This window comes from Mauremys mutica, chromosome 16 (assembly GCF_020497125.1).
Source record: "Mauremys mutica isolate MM-2020 ecotype Southern chromosome 16, ASM2049712v1, whole genome shotgun sequence".
Lineage (NCBI taxonomy): Eukaryota > Metazoa > Chordata > Testudines > Geoemydidae > Mauremys > Mauremys mutica.
The window spans coordinates 22,965,487-22,980,894 of NC_059087.1; the positions used below are offsets into that span (position 1 = coordinate 22,965,487).

Below are 15,408 nucleotides of genomic sequence, written 5' to 3' on the forward strand. Positions count from 1 at the left end.
AGTATGGCCACACTGACAGCTACCAGCGCTGCAGCATTTGCAGCGCTGTACTGAGAGGTGCATTGTGGGCAGCTATCCCACAGAGCACCTCGTCCCATTTTGGCGCTGTGTATTGTGGGAAGGGGAAGGAAGTTTGTGGGTCATTCCGCTTCCTGTTCCAACGCCCCGTGGTGCATCGCTTCATTTCCCAGCAGTACAGTTTCCCTGTCCATGTCCGCAGCTCCTTTACTTTTACCCTGCACTGCAGCGCGTCACGCTCATGGCCCCTATCCTGCATGGCTGTTGATACCTGGGCAAAGGTATCCTAATTCTTACGGCTAGAGCGCAGCTGTGCCTGCACAGATTCCTCCCCCCAAACACTGATGAGGTCCATCAGCTCGCCATTGCTCCATGCTGGGGCTCGTTTGCCACGTGGAGGCGTGGTCACCTGTAAAGATTCACTGATTGCACTCCACACCTGGCTGAGCAAACAGGAAGGGGATTTTTAAAATTCCCGGGGCATTTAAAGGGCGGGTCACCTGAGGCCAGGGCAGTAGAGTCTGACCTGATGAGCAGAGTGGCTGAACAGGCATTCTGGGATACATCCTTATACCCTGGAGGCCAATCACAGCGCTGGTGTGTGGCCACACTTGATGACCAGCACTGCAGCACCAGCGCTGGAATCCTTATTCCCCATGCTGAGTGAGGTGTACGGCCAGCGCTGCAGCCAGGGAGTTGCAGCGCTGGAAGTGCCCTGCAGGTGTGGCCACTTACTAATTGCAGCGCTGGTGGAGGCTTTCCAGTGCTGCAAATCGCCAGTGTAGCCATACCCTAAGAAAAAGTGCTCAATGGCTGCATGATCCTTCCTCGTTCCCAGCACCCTCCTTTGAGAAGGAGCACAACTGCGTGTTCACGTGCCACACTCTGACTTCCCACTTGTCCATCCTGGCTACCTTGATGGTTTTATGTCAGGAGGGCGCCGTGGTGTGCAGGCTTTGATTGTTCTGCCATGTTGTGCCTTGTTCTTTTCCTTTCCTCACCTCTGTCTCTATCTTTCCCCCCTCTCTGTTCCTCTTTTTTTTTTTGGTCTTGTTTTTGCAGGCTGTTTCCACTATGTCACTGATTTCTGAACCCTCCCTGGAACTGCTTTCCAGCCCAACAAATCCAGACTCAATCGACTCTCCTCCCGGTACAGTTCTGCTGCCCCAGTCAAAACCCCATGGGACAGGCCAGAGCAGGGACCTATCAGCCCTGCTGCCACCTGCCACCTTGGAAATCCTTCATATTGAAGAAGAAGGCAGCAGCACTGCAGTTGCAGCTAATTTAGGACGTTCTGCCACCACTCCACAGCTCCCCTCTGTGGCTTGGACGGGTCAGTCACTTCCAGAGGACTTTGCTATTTCTGCTCCTTTGGGGGATCCTGTGCTTTCTTTGAGCTCAGTCAGGCTGAGCAAAAAGTCAAATCCTCCTAGAGAGATGTCCCAGTCCATGATATCCTCCAAGACGGAATCTCTGTCTGTTCCTTCTAATGCAGAGGCCCACAATCAGGGGCTTGATGAGGCAAAAGCCACTGAAAAGAAAGAGCGTAGAACTGAGACCAAGCTCACAACTGTTCCTGTTTCTAGCCCAAGCATAACCAGCCAGGTGAAAGGGCAGACACCCAAGGAATCAGCACAGCAGGCCATTTTCAGGGATAATTCAGCCTTTCCTTCCCAGAAGGATGGAAAAATGGAAGCAGCTTTAGATCAGCTGTGGGCTCTGGAGCTATCTGAGCTTATACCAGAGCTATATTCTGAGAATGACCATGTCTTGCAGTCAGCGTGTGAACCTGAGATTGTGGCTATGGACCGGTGGGATGTCTTCCCAGATACTGAAGGCCAGTTGGGTCTTGGAGCAGAACAAGGACAGAAGCAGGATGCTGAAATTGAGCATGAAAGCAGGACAGATGACTCTCCTGATATGGCTAAAAAGAGGCAGAGCAGAGAGAGAACTCCTAGGAAAGGTGGCCCTAGTAAGAGCAAGCCAGGAGAAGACCGGGAAAGAGAGCAAGTCAGAAGCTCAACAGTCACTCCAGAAACCGCTGAAAATGCTTGGAAGGATGAACTGGATCTGCTGTCTGTCTCCAAGCCACCTATTGAGAGGATTTCTGCATCAGGCCAGGCAGGCATTGAGTGAATGCAGGAGTGGGCAGGTTCTAGCTAGCCGCCTGTGCATGGTGTGAGTGCATATTTGGGCTCTTCCGGAGCAGTCTGATCGCTTACTCCAGACTAACAGCATGCTGTTCTGGAGCGCTCGGAGTCACTGTAATGCCTGCTGCATGGCGCAGAGGTCTGAGACCCTCCACTCTAGCAGCAGCTTTGTGGTATCTTTTGCATGTGGACCAGTGGTTGGCTGCTTGTGCAGCATAGAACATGAATAGCATCCATAATCGGCAAGCTGTCTCGTAGCTAGAATGGGGCCAAGTGCATGATCTATAGAGGTCTCTGAAGAGCGAAGTGCTGCTCCACAGTGATGGAGGGATTTGCTAATGACTGTCCAGACTTGGGATGGCAACTCCTCTTCCCTGCTGGCTTAGCTCTGAGCCTCTTAAAGTATTGACACTGCAGCTCCTAGGGTCCTTCCAGCACTAGAAATGCTGTGTGCATCCCAGAATCCTTTCTGCCGGGGAATTTTATTCCCCCCAGAGCTGTGTAGGGGAGGGATGAAAAGAAGCTGACATGGATCCCTGTGGCGTTAGGGAAACCATAACACCTAATGGGGTGATCTTGTTGAACTGTGACCTTGTACCTCAAATCCTGGCTTCGTGCTGGATAATCTGTCTTCATTTTGTAGCTGGAGTTCTTTTTGGCTGCTATGACTGGTCTGGCTGGGATTTTCCTTGCACTGAGTCACTGCTCTGGGCTGTGCCAAGAGGAACTTTGGCATTGTGCAATAAATACCATCACTCTTCATGCTCACAGTTGTCACTAATAGTTTGGGTTTGTGCTGCTGCATCTTGGGGCTTGCTGTTGCATTGCTCTTTTCATGCTGAAACTGTCACCTTGTCATTCAGATAAAATCTGTAATTGAGAGGACAAGAGAGACCTTAAACGTGCACCCAATGTATCGTGAGCGCTCACCGAGGCGGAAAGTAGGGCCAGTCATATTTCATAAGACTGTGTCCCAGGATCGCTTGATTGAAGAGCTGCAAGACAGATTGGGAATCAGCAAACAGGAAGAGGAGGAATGGAAAAGCCAGGAAGACTGGCTGACTGAGGGGGTCATTATCACCGCCAGGCCACAAAGGAAGCGGCAGGATGGTGGACAGCAAGTACAGAAGGTAGAGAGCAAACTCTGTACTAGGGTTTTCCCCTGTGTCCCTCTGCTCAGAAGATCTCTAATGGAGACGTAGAGTAGGAGGTGGGAGTCACAGGTCTCGTGAGAGTCCTGGGATAGCGTTGGAATCTGACTCCTCTGCCCTAGCACTGTTCCCTTTTCAGTTCAGCTAGGAAATCCAAATCCCAGCTCTGTAGGAATTGGAGTAAGCAATCTCTTGGGAGGGCAGTGTTCTCTGATAGGAAGTCTAATGCTGTCTACGGTCTGACACTGAACTGAGGTTTATTTTCATTCCACAGTGGGGAGGCCAGTCAATAAGCAGACCGTATTTCTTTACTTGGCAACATGATGTTTTTAGATGTAAGATAAGGAACCTGCCCTGAAGTGCTTATAGCCAGGCGGGTGTTGCTAGGTGCCTTCTCCTTGAGACTCTGGAACTTCCTCAAAGAAGGTCTGTTGAAAATGGTACCATGGCCTCTGTTGCTGGTTGGCTACAGCAGTGAGGTTGGCCTGCTTGCACTCTGTGTTCTGACGTGAAAGGAAGACTATTTTGAAAGGAAAGTAGAGAAGTGCTAGGTAGTGAGTGCCATGTTACCGTCTGTTTCATGCTGCCTGTCCTTCTGTTGCAGGAAGTGCTTCTCGGTTCGTCTCCAGATTTGTTCACCTGTCTCCCTCCTTTCTTTCTAGATTATAATTCCTCCAGAATCCCCCCTGCCCATGAGAAGAACAGTCTCTGTGCCAGCTTCTCCCCCACTCCAGCGTCCAAAAGAAGCTGCCAAGATTTTTCCTGCCAAAGCTGCTTCCTCTTCTCACCCTATTCCCTCTCCACTCCCTCCACCTCCTCCTCCATACCCACCACAACCTTCCTATGTACCCTCTGCTACTGCTCCTAGTCCAGTCTCCTGCTACTTCAGCTTGCCTCCCCAGCCTCTGTTCCAGTGGGAGACTTCTTCTGATGACTACCAGGAACTTTCTGTGGTGGGCACTCCTCCCTCTGAAGAACATAGATTCCTCCATTCTCCCCCAGCCCAGATTCCTCCTGCCATGCTGACTGAGCCAGTGGTAGCGTCTTCTCCTGCCAAGACACTATCTTCTGTTGGCTGTCAGACTGATGAAGATCCATTCTTCCCACCGATGCAGGCATGCTTTTCCTTGTGCTCTTCATTTAACAGAGCCATTACAAGTCTGAGTCCAGCACTTCCTGGCCTGGTGGCTCTCTAGGTAGAACGTTTGGGTAAAGGCTGGTACTGGGCTGCTCTACAGAAGATGAGTTTAGTGTTCCCAGTGGCTGATTTTTCTATCTGATATGTCCCTTTTATAGCAGTGTGAGGTGCACGTGCACGGAACAATCCAGATCATCCTGTGTCCGTTTGCTGGCCACATACATGTGGCACTGGGAACGGACCGTGATCTTTGTTTCTTGCCATTGAACTGAAGAAATCAAGTCCATTAGTTTAGGGCCCAATACTCCCCTCCACAATGTGGCACTGAGGGGAGGGGAGAAAAATGTGGAAAAGCCTGAGAACCAGAAGAAGAGGCTGAACAGTGATTCCACAAGCCCCTGAACCCCCACCCATGTGGACACTGCTCAGCTGGGATTCTGTGGGGTTTGGGATGTAGTGCAGAGGCAATAAATAGCGGCTCTGTATGTCCTGCTCTCTAAACCCAGGGAGAGTACTGCTAGAAAAGTGTACCTGAGCAGGCCTGATTCCATTCATTGTAGGTAGTGACCCTCATACACAAGCCAGTGCAGTATAGCTTCAGTCTCCACAAGCACCAATCAGTCAAGGAGGCTCCTCTGCATCATGAATTGTTGTCATACTTTGCAGGTGATCCCTACTCCGCCGCTGGTCCGACGCACCAATCCACTTGCTGCTCGGCCACCCCTCGCGCCGGCCACCCATGAGAAGGCAGGATACCCTTTCTGTTTCCCTGGTGTGCTGTTAAGGCAAGAGGGATGTGATTCTGGCACAGTCCTCTGAGCTGTTCCTAGAGGCCCTGTTGCTATGAATGCCGGATTGTTGTTTTTCTATGCATGGTCTGCTGTTTACGGGGGTGTTGCTGAACCTGACAGCAGTGGCAGACCTTTTAAATTAGGGCAGGAATTTGGAAGGCCTTTGCATGAGCATTTCTAGCACGCGAGTGTGGTGTGCATTGGTAGTGTTCCTAAAGGGGCTGTGCTCATGAGTGTCTCTATAAAGTGCAGGCATTGGGGGTGCACCCCTGGGTGTGTGTGGAATATTTCCAAAAGGAACTGCATCCCTTGCAGTACCACCAGTAAAGGGCAAGTCCATGTTGTCCTGCACAGAGATGTCCGTGGCTGCACTGAAGTTAGCTGAGGCTGGCTGGTCCCTGGGGCAGGGAAGGACGTGTCACTGTGCATTCCATTCATTGCCATCCTTTCTGCAAGTGACACGTCACTTCTCATTTGTCTGTTTCTAGTTGGTTTCTGCACCCCCTGTCCAATGGCCACAGGCCCCTGGCCAGGATGAGGAAGCATGTGGCTCCCTGTGCCCCTCTGTTGCATCATCTGGGCACCCACACATTTGTATTGTTACCTTTTTTGTGTGTTGGCTCTGAAGTGCTACAGGGATCAGACTAGGAGAGGTGCTGATGCTAGAGAAAAATCAGCTCCAGAGAAACCTGGGTGTAAGGGCTAGGAGAGGATAGATACTAGATACATAAACATGTCTACCCGCTCCCATTGCCTATACTCTTGAGTTATGATCCGTCTGGATTCACTGGTCTAATTTTTAGAGGTGCTGAATGTCCCCAATTAACTACTCTGCACCTCTCAGGATCAGGCCCCTGACTGCCCTGCAGTTTAGAGAGGGAGAATCCTACACCTGTGTCCAGCAAGATGTTTCCTCTCCATAACACTGTCTTGGGGAATTTGCACTGTAGGTATAAGTGACAAATGCTTGTGTGCCAGATCCACAGGGTCTGGTCTATGCCCCAGCCTGTAACCAGTCCTTTTGGGGTGACCCCTTTAATGTGCCCAGCCCCAAGGACCCACCCAGTTCCACAGGGGCAAGACTCCACATACTCTGAAACTGGGCTTTTGGGTGCCAGCAATCCCTGTTTTCCCTCCATGGCTCCCTGCAGCAAATTCCAGCAGAGCCAGACTCCTGTGGGAGGTGTGTCCTTCACTCCTTCAGAGTGCAGCGCTCCCAGTATTAGTGACAGTAGGGAGCCTTTTCAAACCAATGTATCGGTCAGCTGGGGGTACAGAATCTGAAAGGCCTTAGGGGTGATCACAGAGAAGCAAAGATTAAGACGCAGTTCAGTGTGGCCAGCGTCAGAGCCCTACCCAGCCAAGCTGCTGTAAAATTCATTTTGGCTCTGTCTCTGTCCTGTTGTCTGGTTTCGGGTGGGGTGTGTGTTCTGTGTATCTCTCAGAGCACAGCTTGTAAACACCACCTGATACCTTTCCTTTTGTCTGTCTGCATGCAGGACAGCTGAAGAGCTATGGGCAGAGACTGCAGAAATTCCCTGAGGACTGTACAGTGCTTACCTAACGATCCTGGGGCCTCTGCTTCCCTATAGAGAAGGGGGGGGGGGGAAATCATCCTCTTGGCTGTTGGTCGCTAGGTGTGAATGTCCCACTGATTGGAGGTTCCATTGTCTTTTCTGATCCTCCACTCACGTGTAGACTTCATTCAGCTTGTTTTTGACTTTGGTTTCCAGCAAGGCTGGTGAGTCAACATCTCATCCCTTCCCTTTACACTCAGTGCAAAGCCTGGTGGGAAACTGAGGCACACATAGGAATCATGGAAATATTATAAAAATGCCCTCGTTCATCACAGCGTAGAATAAGAGTTTTGAAGGTGGATGGACTAGAGAGAGACCTCTATGTTCAGTGTGCGCTTCATGGTGCTGGACTGCCAGAACCAGCTGTCCGAGGAGTGGGGTCAGGGGGATAGTAGGAAGGAGGTGTATTATATTCCATTAGGAGCAGCGTGTGACTGGTTGGATCACAGAAACCCCCTCTGAGCTGCCACCTGATGTGCCAAGACTACCTCTGCTCCTGTTTTCCCTGCTAGCTCAGGACTCCAGCACCCTGTCTTGCTGAGCCAGACACTCCTATCTGCTCTAACAAAGACCCAGGGTCTGAATTACTTGCCCCAAAGCTGCAGGTTTACCTGAAAACAGCTCACAGAAGTGTTCCTGTCTTTAACACTCAGATGCCCAACTCCCAATGGGGTCTAAACCCAAATAAATCTGTTTTACCCCATATAAAGCTTATGCAGGGTAAACTCATAAATTGTTCACACTCTATAACACTGATAGAGAGAGATGCACAGCTGTTTGCTCCCCCAGGTATTAATACAGACTCTGAGTTAATAAGTGAAAAGTGATTTTATTAAATACAGAAAGTAGGATTTAAGTGGTTCCAAGTAGTAACAGACAGAACAAAGTTAAGTCACCAAGCAAAATAAAATAAAATGCGCAAGTCTATGTCTAATCAAACTGAATACAGATAATCTCACCCTCAGAGGTGCTTCAGTAAGTTTTTTTTTTTCCTGAGACTGGACACCTTCCAGGCCTGGGCACAATTCTTTCCCCTGGTACAGCTCTTGTTCCAGCTCAGGTGGTGGCTAGGGGATTCTTCATGATGGCTCCTCTCCCACTTTCTTCTGTTCCACCCCTTTATATATCTTGCATAAGCCGGGAACCCTTTGTCCCTCTGGGTTTCCATCCCCCACCCCCACTGGAAAAGCACCAGGTTAAAGATGGATTCCAGTTCAGGTGACATGATCACATGTCACTGCAAGACTTCATTACCCACTTGCCAGCACACAGGTGTACAGGAAGACTCACAGGTAAAACACAGCCATCTGCAGGCAATGGTCCTGGTTAATGGAAGTCGTCAAGATTCCAAACCACCATTAATGGCCCACACTTTGCATAATTACAATAGGCCCTCAGAGTTATACTTTATATTTCTAGTTTTAGATACAAGAGTGGGACATTTATACAAATAGGATGATCACACTCAGTAGATTATAAGCTTTGTAATGATACTTTACAAGAGACCTTTTGCATGAAGCATATTCCAGTTACATTATAGTCACTTATATTTTTATAAAACCATATAGACTGCACAACATCACACAGAGTGCTACTGATCTTTTGGATGCTGGTTAGGCATGATGGGGTAACGTGCGCATGTGGTATGTGGCTTCTGCCGAACAGATGGAAAGCAGTGTTAGTACTTGACTAGCTTATATGGACAATGTCTAATGCCAGTAGCCACAGGATGGTGAGTGGCACTCCCTGTGTGTGCAGGGGAAGGGGCCCTTCAGTAAAACCAGGGCTGTAGGGCACTGCAGCATGTGTCTGTTCCCTTTGGCACTCCATGGCAGTCTAACAGTACAAGTGCTGGGATGCTCGGTTGTTTGTCCTTCCACCCTGCACCTTTTTCACAAATGTTGTTAGTGTTGTGGCTGTGTAGTTTCCCTTTTAACAGAAACGCAACATAATGTCCATAATCCACCCGAAAGGTCCCTTCAGGAAATGGCTCAGTGGAGTTCTCTAAACCTGACAGCCACCATTGTGCTGCAGGGTTAAGTAAAATAACCTACACGTTACAATGTAATAGGACATGAACTCTGAGTTTGCCCCATATCACATGGAGATGAGTATCCAAACAGACCATAATGAGCAAAGTCCTGCACACTTCCTCTCTCTTCTCCCCACTTCCTCTTGAGGTTATAGTACTAAATAAAATGCATCTGTTCCCCCCTCCCAGTGGAAAACAGGGTTCAAAGTTAAGTATTTACTAAGGTGATTCCCAAAGTGGGCTTCCAAAGACCTTTCTTATCCCCTCTCCACACTCCCTCTGTAAATCTCTCACGTGTATCGTGCAGTGTTTGCTGGCCTGCCACCACCTCTCCATGCAGACGCACACACTACTAATAAGCTGCCAGGTAAAGCAACAGGTGATTCCTTGAATGCTCCCCACCTTCCCTGGCTGCTCCCATTGCAGCCTTTGGTGAAGCTGGGGAGTGGGGTCAGAGCTACCCAAGAGGGCACAGAAGAGAGAGGAAAATGATGCAGAAGGAAAAGGGGGAAAATACCCTGATAAGAGAGAAGGTGTGGGAGGGTGAGAAGGAGACTGTGAAGGAGAAGAGACTGGAGAGACAGCAACAACTGTGTGTGACAGGGAAGGGGAGACAGTTTGGGAACCACTCAGAGAGCATGTCTCGGCCTTTGTAAGCCAGCCAGGAACCTATGAAGTAAAGGGAAGATCTCCGTGGAGGTTCTACCAGCAGGCCACAAGCATTATTTCCCGTAATCTCTGCCTTATTGGGAGGGTGAGGAGAGCCAGCTCTCCACCCCTCAACACTCTGATGATCTAGCTCCTGGGGTCTCTGGGTAAGCCACACTTTTGTCACAGCCTCATTGTAACAAGGGTGCATCTCTGCACCTGGTTCTCACTGGCTTCTGCAGACACATTAGCCTCTCCAGAGCAAGTCCTGGTCTGTCCATATGTAGGACAGCTGAAGAGCTGTGGGCAGAGGACTGGATTATTTGATGACTACCTGTTCTATTCCCTCTGATAGTGGCCAATGCCACGTGCTTCAGAAGACAGGATACTGGGCTAGATGGACCTTTCGTCTCGCCCGGTACGACCGTTCTTATATTCAGAGATTGCAGAAATCCCTGAGGAGCCGTACAGTGCCTGCCTTACAGTGTCTGGGTTTTTTCTTTGCAGTTCATGGCCCAGGGGAAAGCCGGGGGCAGCTCCCCTCCGTCTGCACCCCCAAAACCTGGCAGCCAGTTGGACAGTATGTTGGGAAGCCTCCAGTCTGACCTGAACAAACTGGGAGTAGCTACCGTTGCCAAAGGTGTTTGTGGAGCCTGCAAGAAACCAATTGCTGGACAGGTGAGTCTGAGGCACCATCTTGTTGCTAAGCCTTGGGCTACAGCAAGGAGTAACTGGGAGGGCTGTATCATGAGGCTGAAGGGACTGGCGATGCTGAAGAAACTGAAGTACTCTATTTATCCACTGGCCAGGTACGCTGTAAGCTCCTCCAGTGACCTCTACCCTGCCCTTGAGGGACTGCCCTCTCCTGAGATGATAGGTAATTCAGTTTTCATGCTACCCCAGTCCAGGGCTCACTTGAGTAGTAGAACATGTAGTTAGTGCCAAACTCTACCTGGTGTGTTGTCACGTGAGTTGCCACAGCAAAGAAGTAGAGTCGTCCCCCATAACTGCTCCTTCTTCCCTACAGGTCGTCACAGCCATGGGAAAAACCTGGCACCCAGAGCACTTCGTTTGCACCCACTGCCAGGAGGAAATTGGGTCACGCAACTTTTTTGAACGCGATGGTCAGCCCTACTGTGAGAAGGACTATCATAATCTCTTCTCCCCTCGCTGCTACTACTGCAACGGGCCCATCCTCGATGTGAGTCCCTGAGCCTGCACCTGTCAGTAGGAGTCTCTCTCTTGGCCGTGCATGGGGGAGTCTGGCGCTGTACTGTCAGAAATGCGCACATCCATCTACCCCTGATAACTCTTCTCTTGTAGTTTTGGGAGCCCTATTCTTCCTTCACCCTAGTGCTGTAGGGAAAATAATTGGACCCAGTGCAGGTATCTCCCTCCACCTGCTGGAGGGTCCTGCAATGAGAGGGCAGGTTCTGCTGAATTAAAGTTGCTCCATTGCAACTCTACCGAACTCAGTGTTAGGATCTAGCTACCTTCGCTGCAGTAAGGATCTTCTGATTTTCCCCAACGGGATACCATGGTAGGAGGCATTCCTGCTGAGTTTCAGAGTACTGCACGGGACTGTGTCCCCTTCTCCCCCGGGTCTGGAGGAAATGAGTGGTGCGTCTGACCTTGTTAGGGTAAAGGGGAGTGGGGGGGATTGAATCCCCAAGGACGGGGCTGGGTTCAGCTCTTTAAGCACAGTTGATTTTTGCTGCACTCAGCACTGGTGTTCAAGCGCTCACGGTTTGTGGTTTCTCCTAAACAGAAAGTGGTGACAGCTCTGGACAGGACATGGCACCCAGAACACTTCTTCTGTGCGCAGTGTGGTGCTTTCTTTGGACCTGAAGGTACTATTGGTTTGTGCAGAGAGAAGCCACCACTCTGGTGAAGCAAGTAAGGGGTGGGGGTGGAGGCAACATAAGGGCCTGTGATGGGTCCTTTCCATAGACCAGTGGTCCCCAAACTGGGGGGCATGTTTGGGGGGGAGTGGCAGGGCCCAATCTAGCTCCCATAGGAGGTGGAGAGAAAGCGCCACTCAACCCTGCTCTGCCCCCAGCTGTGGCCCCGTCCTCTGGTGCTTGGCCTGGCTGCGGCTCTGAACCCGACCGCAGCCCCGGCTGCAACTCCACTCCCGGCTCCCGACTGCAGCCCTGGCTGCAACTCCACTCCCGGCCGGGCTCCAGCCCCATCCTTGCCCACCGTAGCCTGTCTGTGCCTCCCTCCAGGAGTCGCAGCCCCACTGCTGCCCACAGCCCCGGCTGCAACTCCACTCCCAGCCAGGCTCCAGCCCCATCCTCGCCCACCGTAGCCTGTCCACGCCTCCTCCCCCGAGTCGCGGCCCCGCCCGGGCTCCAGCCCCATCCTCGCCCACCGTAGCCTGTCCACGCCTCCCCCCAGGAGTCGGAGCCCCGCCCGGGCTCCAGCCCCATCCTCGCCCACCGTAGCCTGTCCACGCCTCCTCCCAGGAGTCGCAGCCCCGCCCGGGCTCCAGCCCCATCCTCGCCCACCGTAGCCTGTCCACGCCTCCCCCCAGAGTCGCGGCCCTGCTTCCGACCGCAGCTCCAGGGAGTGGGGCGCAGACAGGGGTAAGGGGGGGCATGACCTGAAGTGTGGGAACTACTGTCATAGAACAAGTGATGTAGAAAACTGAGAGTGTGGGGGTAGAGAGGGACTGTGGTGTTACTTAGTGGATGGGGAGCTAACAGTGATTGCTATTTCCACATGGAGACTACAGGAGGCGAAGCATGTGCTCCTCCTATAGCAGAATAAGGGATAACGCTGGTCTGTGACTGGGGATCCCAGCCACCCCGTTAGCCCCATGGAGTCTGGCTGGGTGTTCCCATGAATAAAGGTCACACGCTGATGTTGTCTGGCTCTGTTTTTCCCTTGTGTCCTTGGCAGGGTTTCATGAGAAGGATGGCAAAGCCTATTGCCGCAAGGATTACTTCGACATGTTCGCTCCAAAGTGTGGGGGCTGCGCCCGCGCCATCCTGGAAAATTACATCTCTGCCTTGAATACCCTGTGGCACCCTGAGTGCTTTGTCTGTCGGGTAAGAGAGCCTGTGCTGCCCCACTGTCACCTGACCCCTCTCCCAATTCCCCTAGGTGGGTGTCTGGTGGTTACCTCGATCAGAACAAGGGGTCTGTACCAGCACTGGACAGCCCCACAAAATACATAGTGTGACAGTGACCACGCACCCTCTTGCTTCTCTGCCTGTTTCTATTAAATTCTCTAGGGGCTTCATTCCCTCCCCCTCCCCCATAGCCACAGTTATGGGTTTCTGCAGCAGTTTGCTGATAAGCGCAGAATTTTTCCAGTGGTTTCTTAGTAATAGTGAGCTACGCTTTCCAAGCACTCCGCCTCAGCACCCTGATTTGAAGAGCTTCCTCGTGTGCTCACTCTGGAAATATAAACTTAATGAGACTGACCTGTTTGGATCAACTTGGAAACTAATGAAATAGCTGTTAAACTGAATATGCTGTTGCATAATGAACTGTAATGCTGCAGAATAAATACTTAGCACGTCTTCAAAGAGCCTTGCAAATATTTACCCATCTCCCAGGAGCAGCGTAAAGATTAATATCAGCCATGTGTTACTGAGACGGAGGCAGAAAGGCGGAGTTCAAAACGAGGATCAGAACCTATGAGTTCCTGTTTCAAATCCTGTGCTCAGACCACTAGTCTGCTACCCTCTGCTGCAGAACAGCCAGCATGAAAGAGGAGTTGGCTGAACTGTCCGTTTGAAACTCTCCATCACTCAGAAGGGCCCTGTGAATAGAAATTCGGGCAGTCTTGTGGGCAGCTGACCAGCTCCGTCCTTCCCTGGACCTGGGTTCAGGCTTTTCTTCTGCTCAGGAGATGCTGCTCGGCATTTTTCACGCTGCTGCCTGTTAGTGGGGCCAGCAACTTTTGGGCAGATTCTGTCTTTCTGTTGTTAAATTAAGGCCAATTTCCAGTGTTTATTTTCAAATGGAGGTGGATGGCTTAGTAGTCTCAGCATCAGGCTCCCAGGTACCTGCTGCCTTTGAATGCAGCAGGCAACTGGAGTTCCTTGCAGTTCAGTGTGTGTGAACATGCATGGATATGCACTTACTGTTGCGCCCTGCTGGATGCCTGCATGCAGGGCTCAGTTTGCATCTGCCTCTGACTAAGTACATGTCCAACCATGCGTGCACATGCAGTAGTGTGCAGGTCCCTAGGGAGGAAGGATGCTCTGGACGTTCAAGCACAAAACTAGGACTCAGGACATCTGGCTTCTGTTCTTGACTTTGCTGCTGACCTGTTGACCCTGGGGAAGTCCCTTAATGGCTCTATCCCTCAGTTTTCCCCATCAGTAAAATGGAGTGGGGGGAATTTCTCCTAACTTCCCATGACTGTAGTGACGATACAGCCATTAATACCTGCACGGGGCTTCGACAGTGATAACCATTAGAGAGAGATGGGTGCCTGTTAAAAAATCGGTCTCTAACAGCTTCTTTTCATAGACATTAAAGACTCAGTATCACTTTTGTAAGGGTATGGACTTGTCCCCCAGGGTCCTTGCCCAAAACTTCTCCCCCTCCACATTTCTCCAGTGGCTGTCACCTTCTGCCTGCCACTGTATTTCAGTGGTGAAGTGACTCCTGTATGTGTATAGTTTGGGATGCATCAAGGAGGGTGCTGTCCCAGGGAATATGCATAATATCTGGCATTCTAAATGGGTCATTTAAAAAAAACAACCTACTAGCTGTCGTCATCTTTCACTGAGACGAGCGTAAGCAGGGCAGATCCAGCTAAAGAAATGGAAACCAGCCCATTGTGACAAGGTAAAAGGTGCTCCTGATGCCCTGGAGCATAAGGAATTCCAGGAGAGCCTGGCTTCCCTGCCTGTCACCTGGGTGAGCTGGGGTGGGTCGGCTGTACACAGCAGCTGTCTCTGTGGATGGGGGTGTTCCCTTCCCTCCCAGCTTACTGGAAGCAGGAGAGGTTCTGGTGTTGCTGACCAAGTGTTCTCAGTAGTTTTGCTTTTGGGTTTGGATTTTCTTTTGTGTTAATAAAGCCAGCCTGGAGTAAAGGGACATGAACTATAGGTGAGGGCTTTATTTTCCCTCCCAGCTGCTGGATCTGCCCTGCTTACGCTCATAACCCTGTCTCTGCTGGGAACCGGTCATCTTTGCAGCAGTACTTCAGCAGCCCCTTTCTGCTGGATGAAGATGATTCACCCTGCCCACTTCCTGCAGGAGGCAGCTAGGGGCATGGCAGGCGAGGGCATGGATTGTGGAGTTGCCTGTGTGCCCAGCTTGCCATATCAATCAGTTCCCTTTTGCTTCCTCCTCCTGCAGGAATGTTTCACGCCCTTCATCAACGGCAGCTTCTTTGAGCACGATGGGCAGCCCTACTGTGAGGTGCATTATCACGAACGCCGCGGCTCGCTGTGTTCCGGCTGCCAGAAGCCCATCACGGGACGCTGCATCACTGCCATGGCCAAGAAATTTCACCCAGAACACTTTGTCTGTGCCTTCTGCCTCAAGCAGCTCAACAAAGGAACCTTCAAGGAACAGAATGACAAGCCCTACTGTCAGAACTGCTTCCTCAAACTCTTCTGCTAGACGCATCCTAGCTGGGGACGGAGCATCTTTCTGCCACCTCACTAGGCAGCCGAGTCTCTCTGAGCATTACTGTGATTTAGAAACCGGGCCGGGGCGGGAGGGGGTGGGGGGAGGGTGCTAACTGCTGCTCCAGAGAGACGAGATGGACCATTAAACTGGAAATGCCCATGCTGTGTTTCAGTGGGGAGATGCTGAGCCCCATCATTAAAGCGTTGTATGATTGTTGACAGCCGAGAGGAGCCTGAGGCTCTGGCGAGGAGATGCCTTTCTCAATGAGAGGGCTGGGTAAAGTCTGTCGAGCTCAGCCTTGA

General features: G+C 51.2%; 1 protein-coding gene across 1 annotated transcript in view; it reads left to right on the forward strand.

The window, feature by feature from the left end:
• The window catches only part of PXN (paxillin), a 70,595-nt gene extending 55,414 nt beyond the window's left edge, over positions 1 to 15,181 (forward strand). Inside the window, exons 7-11 of the mRNA XM_044989612.1 lie at positions 10,013 to 10,183; positions 10,533 to 10,706; positions 11,274 to 11,355; positions 12,410 to 12,558; positions 14,831 to 15,181. Of these exons, the coding sequence (XP_044845547.1) occupies positions 10,013 to 10,183; positions 10,533 to 10,706; positions 11,274 to 11,355; positions 12,410 to 12,558; positions 14,831 to 15,097 (843 nt within the window). The 3' untranslated portion in view covers positions 15,098 to 15,181. The remainder of the gene's footprint in view (positions 1 to 10,012; positions 10,184 to 10,532; positions 10,707 to 11,273; positions 11,356 to 12,409; positions 12,559 to 14,830) is intronic.
• The last annotated feature ends 227 nt before the right edge of the window (positions 15,182 to 15,408 follow it).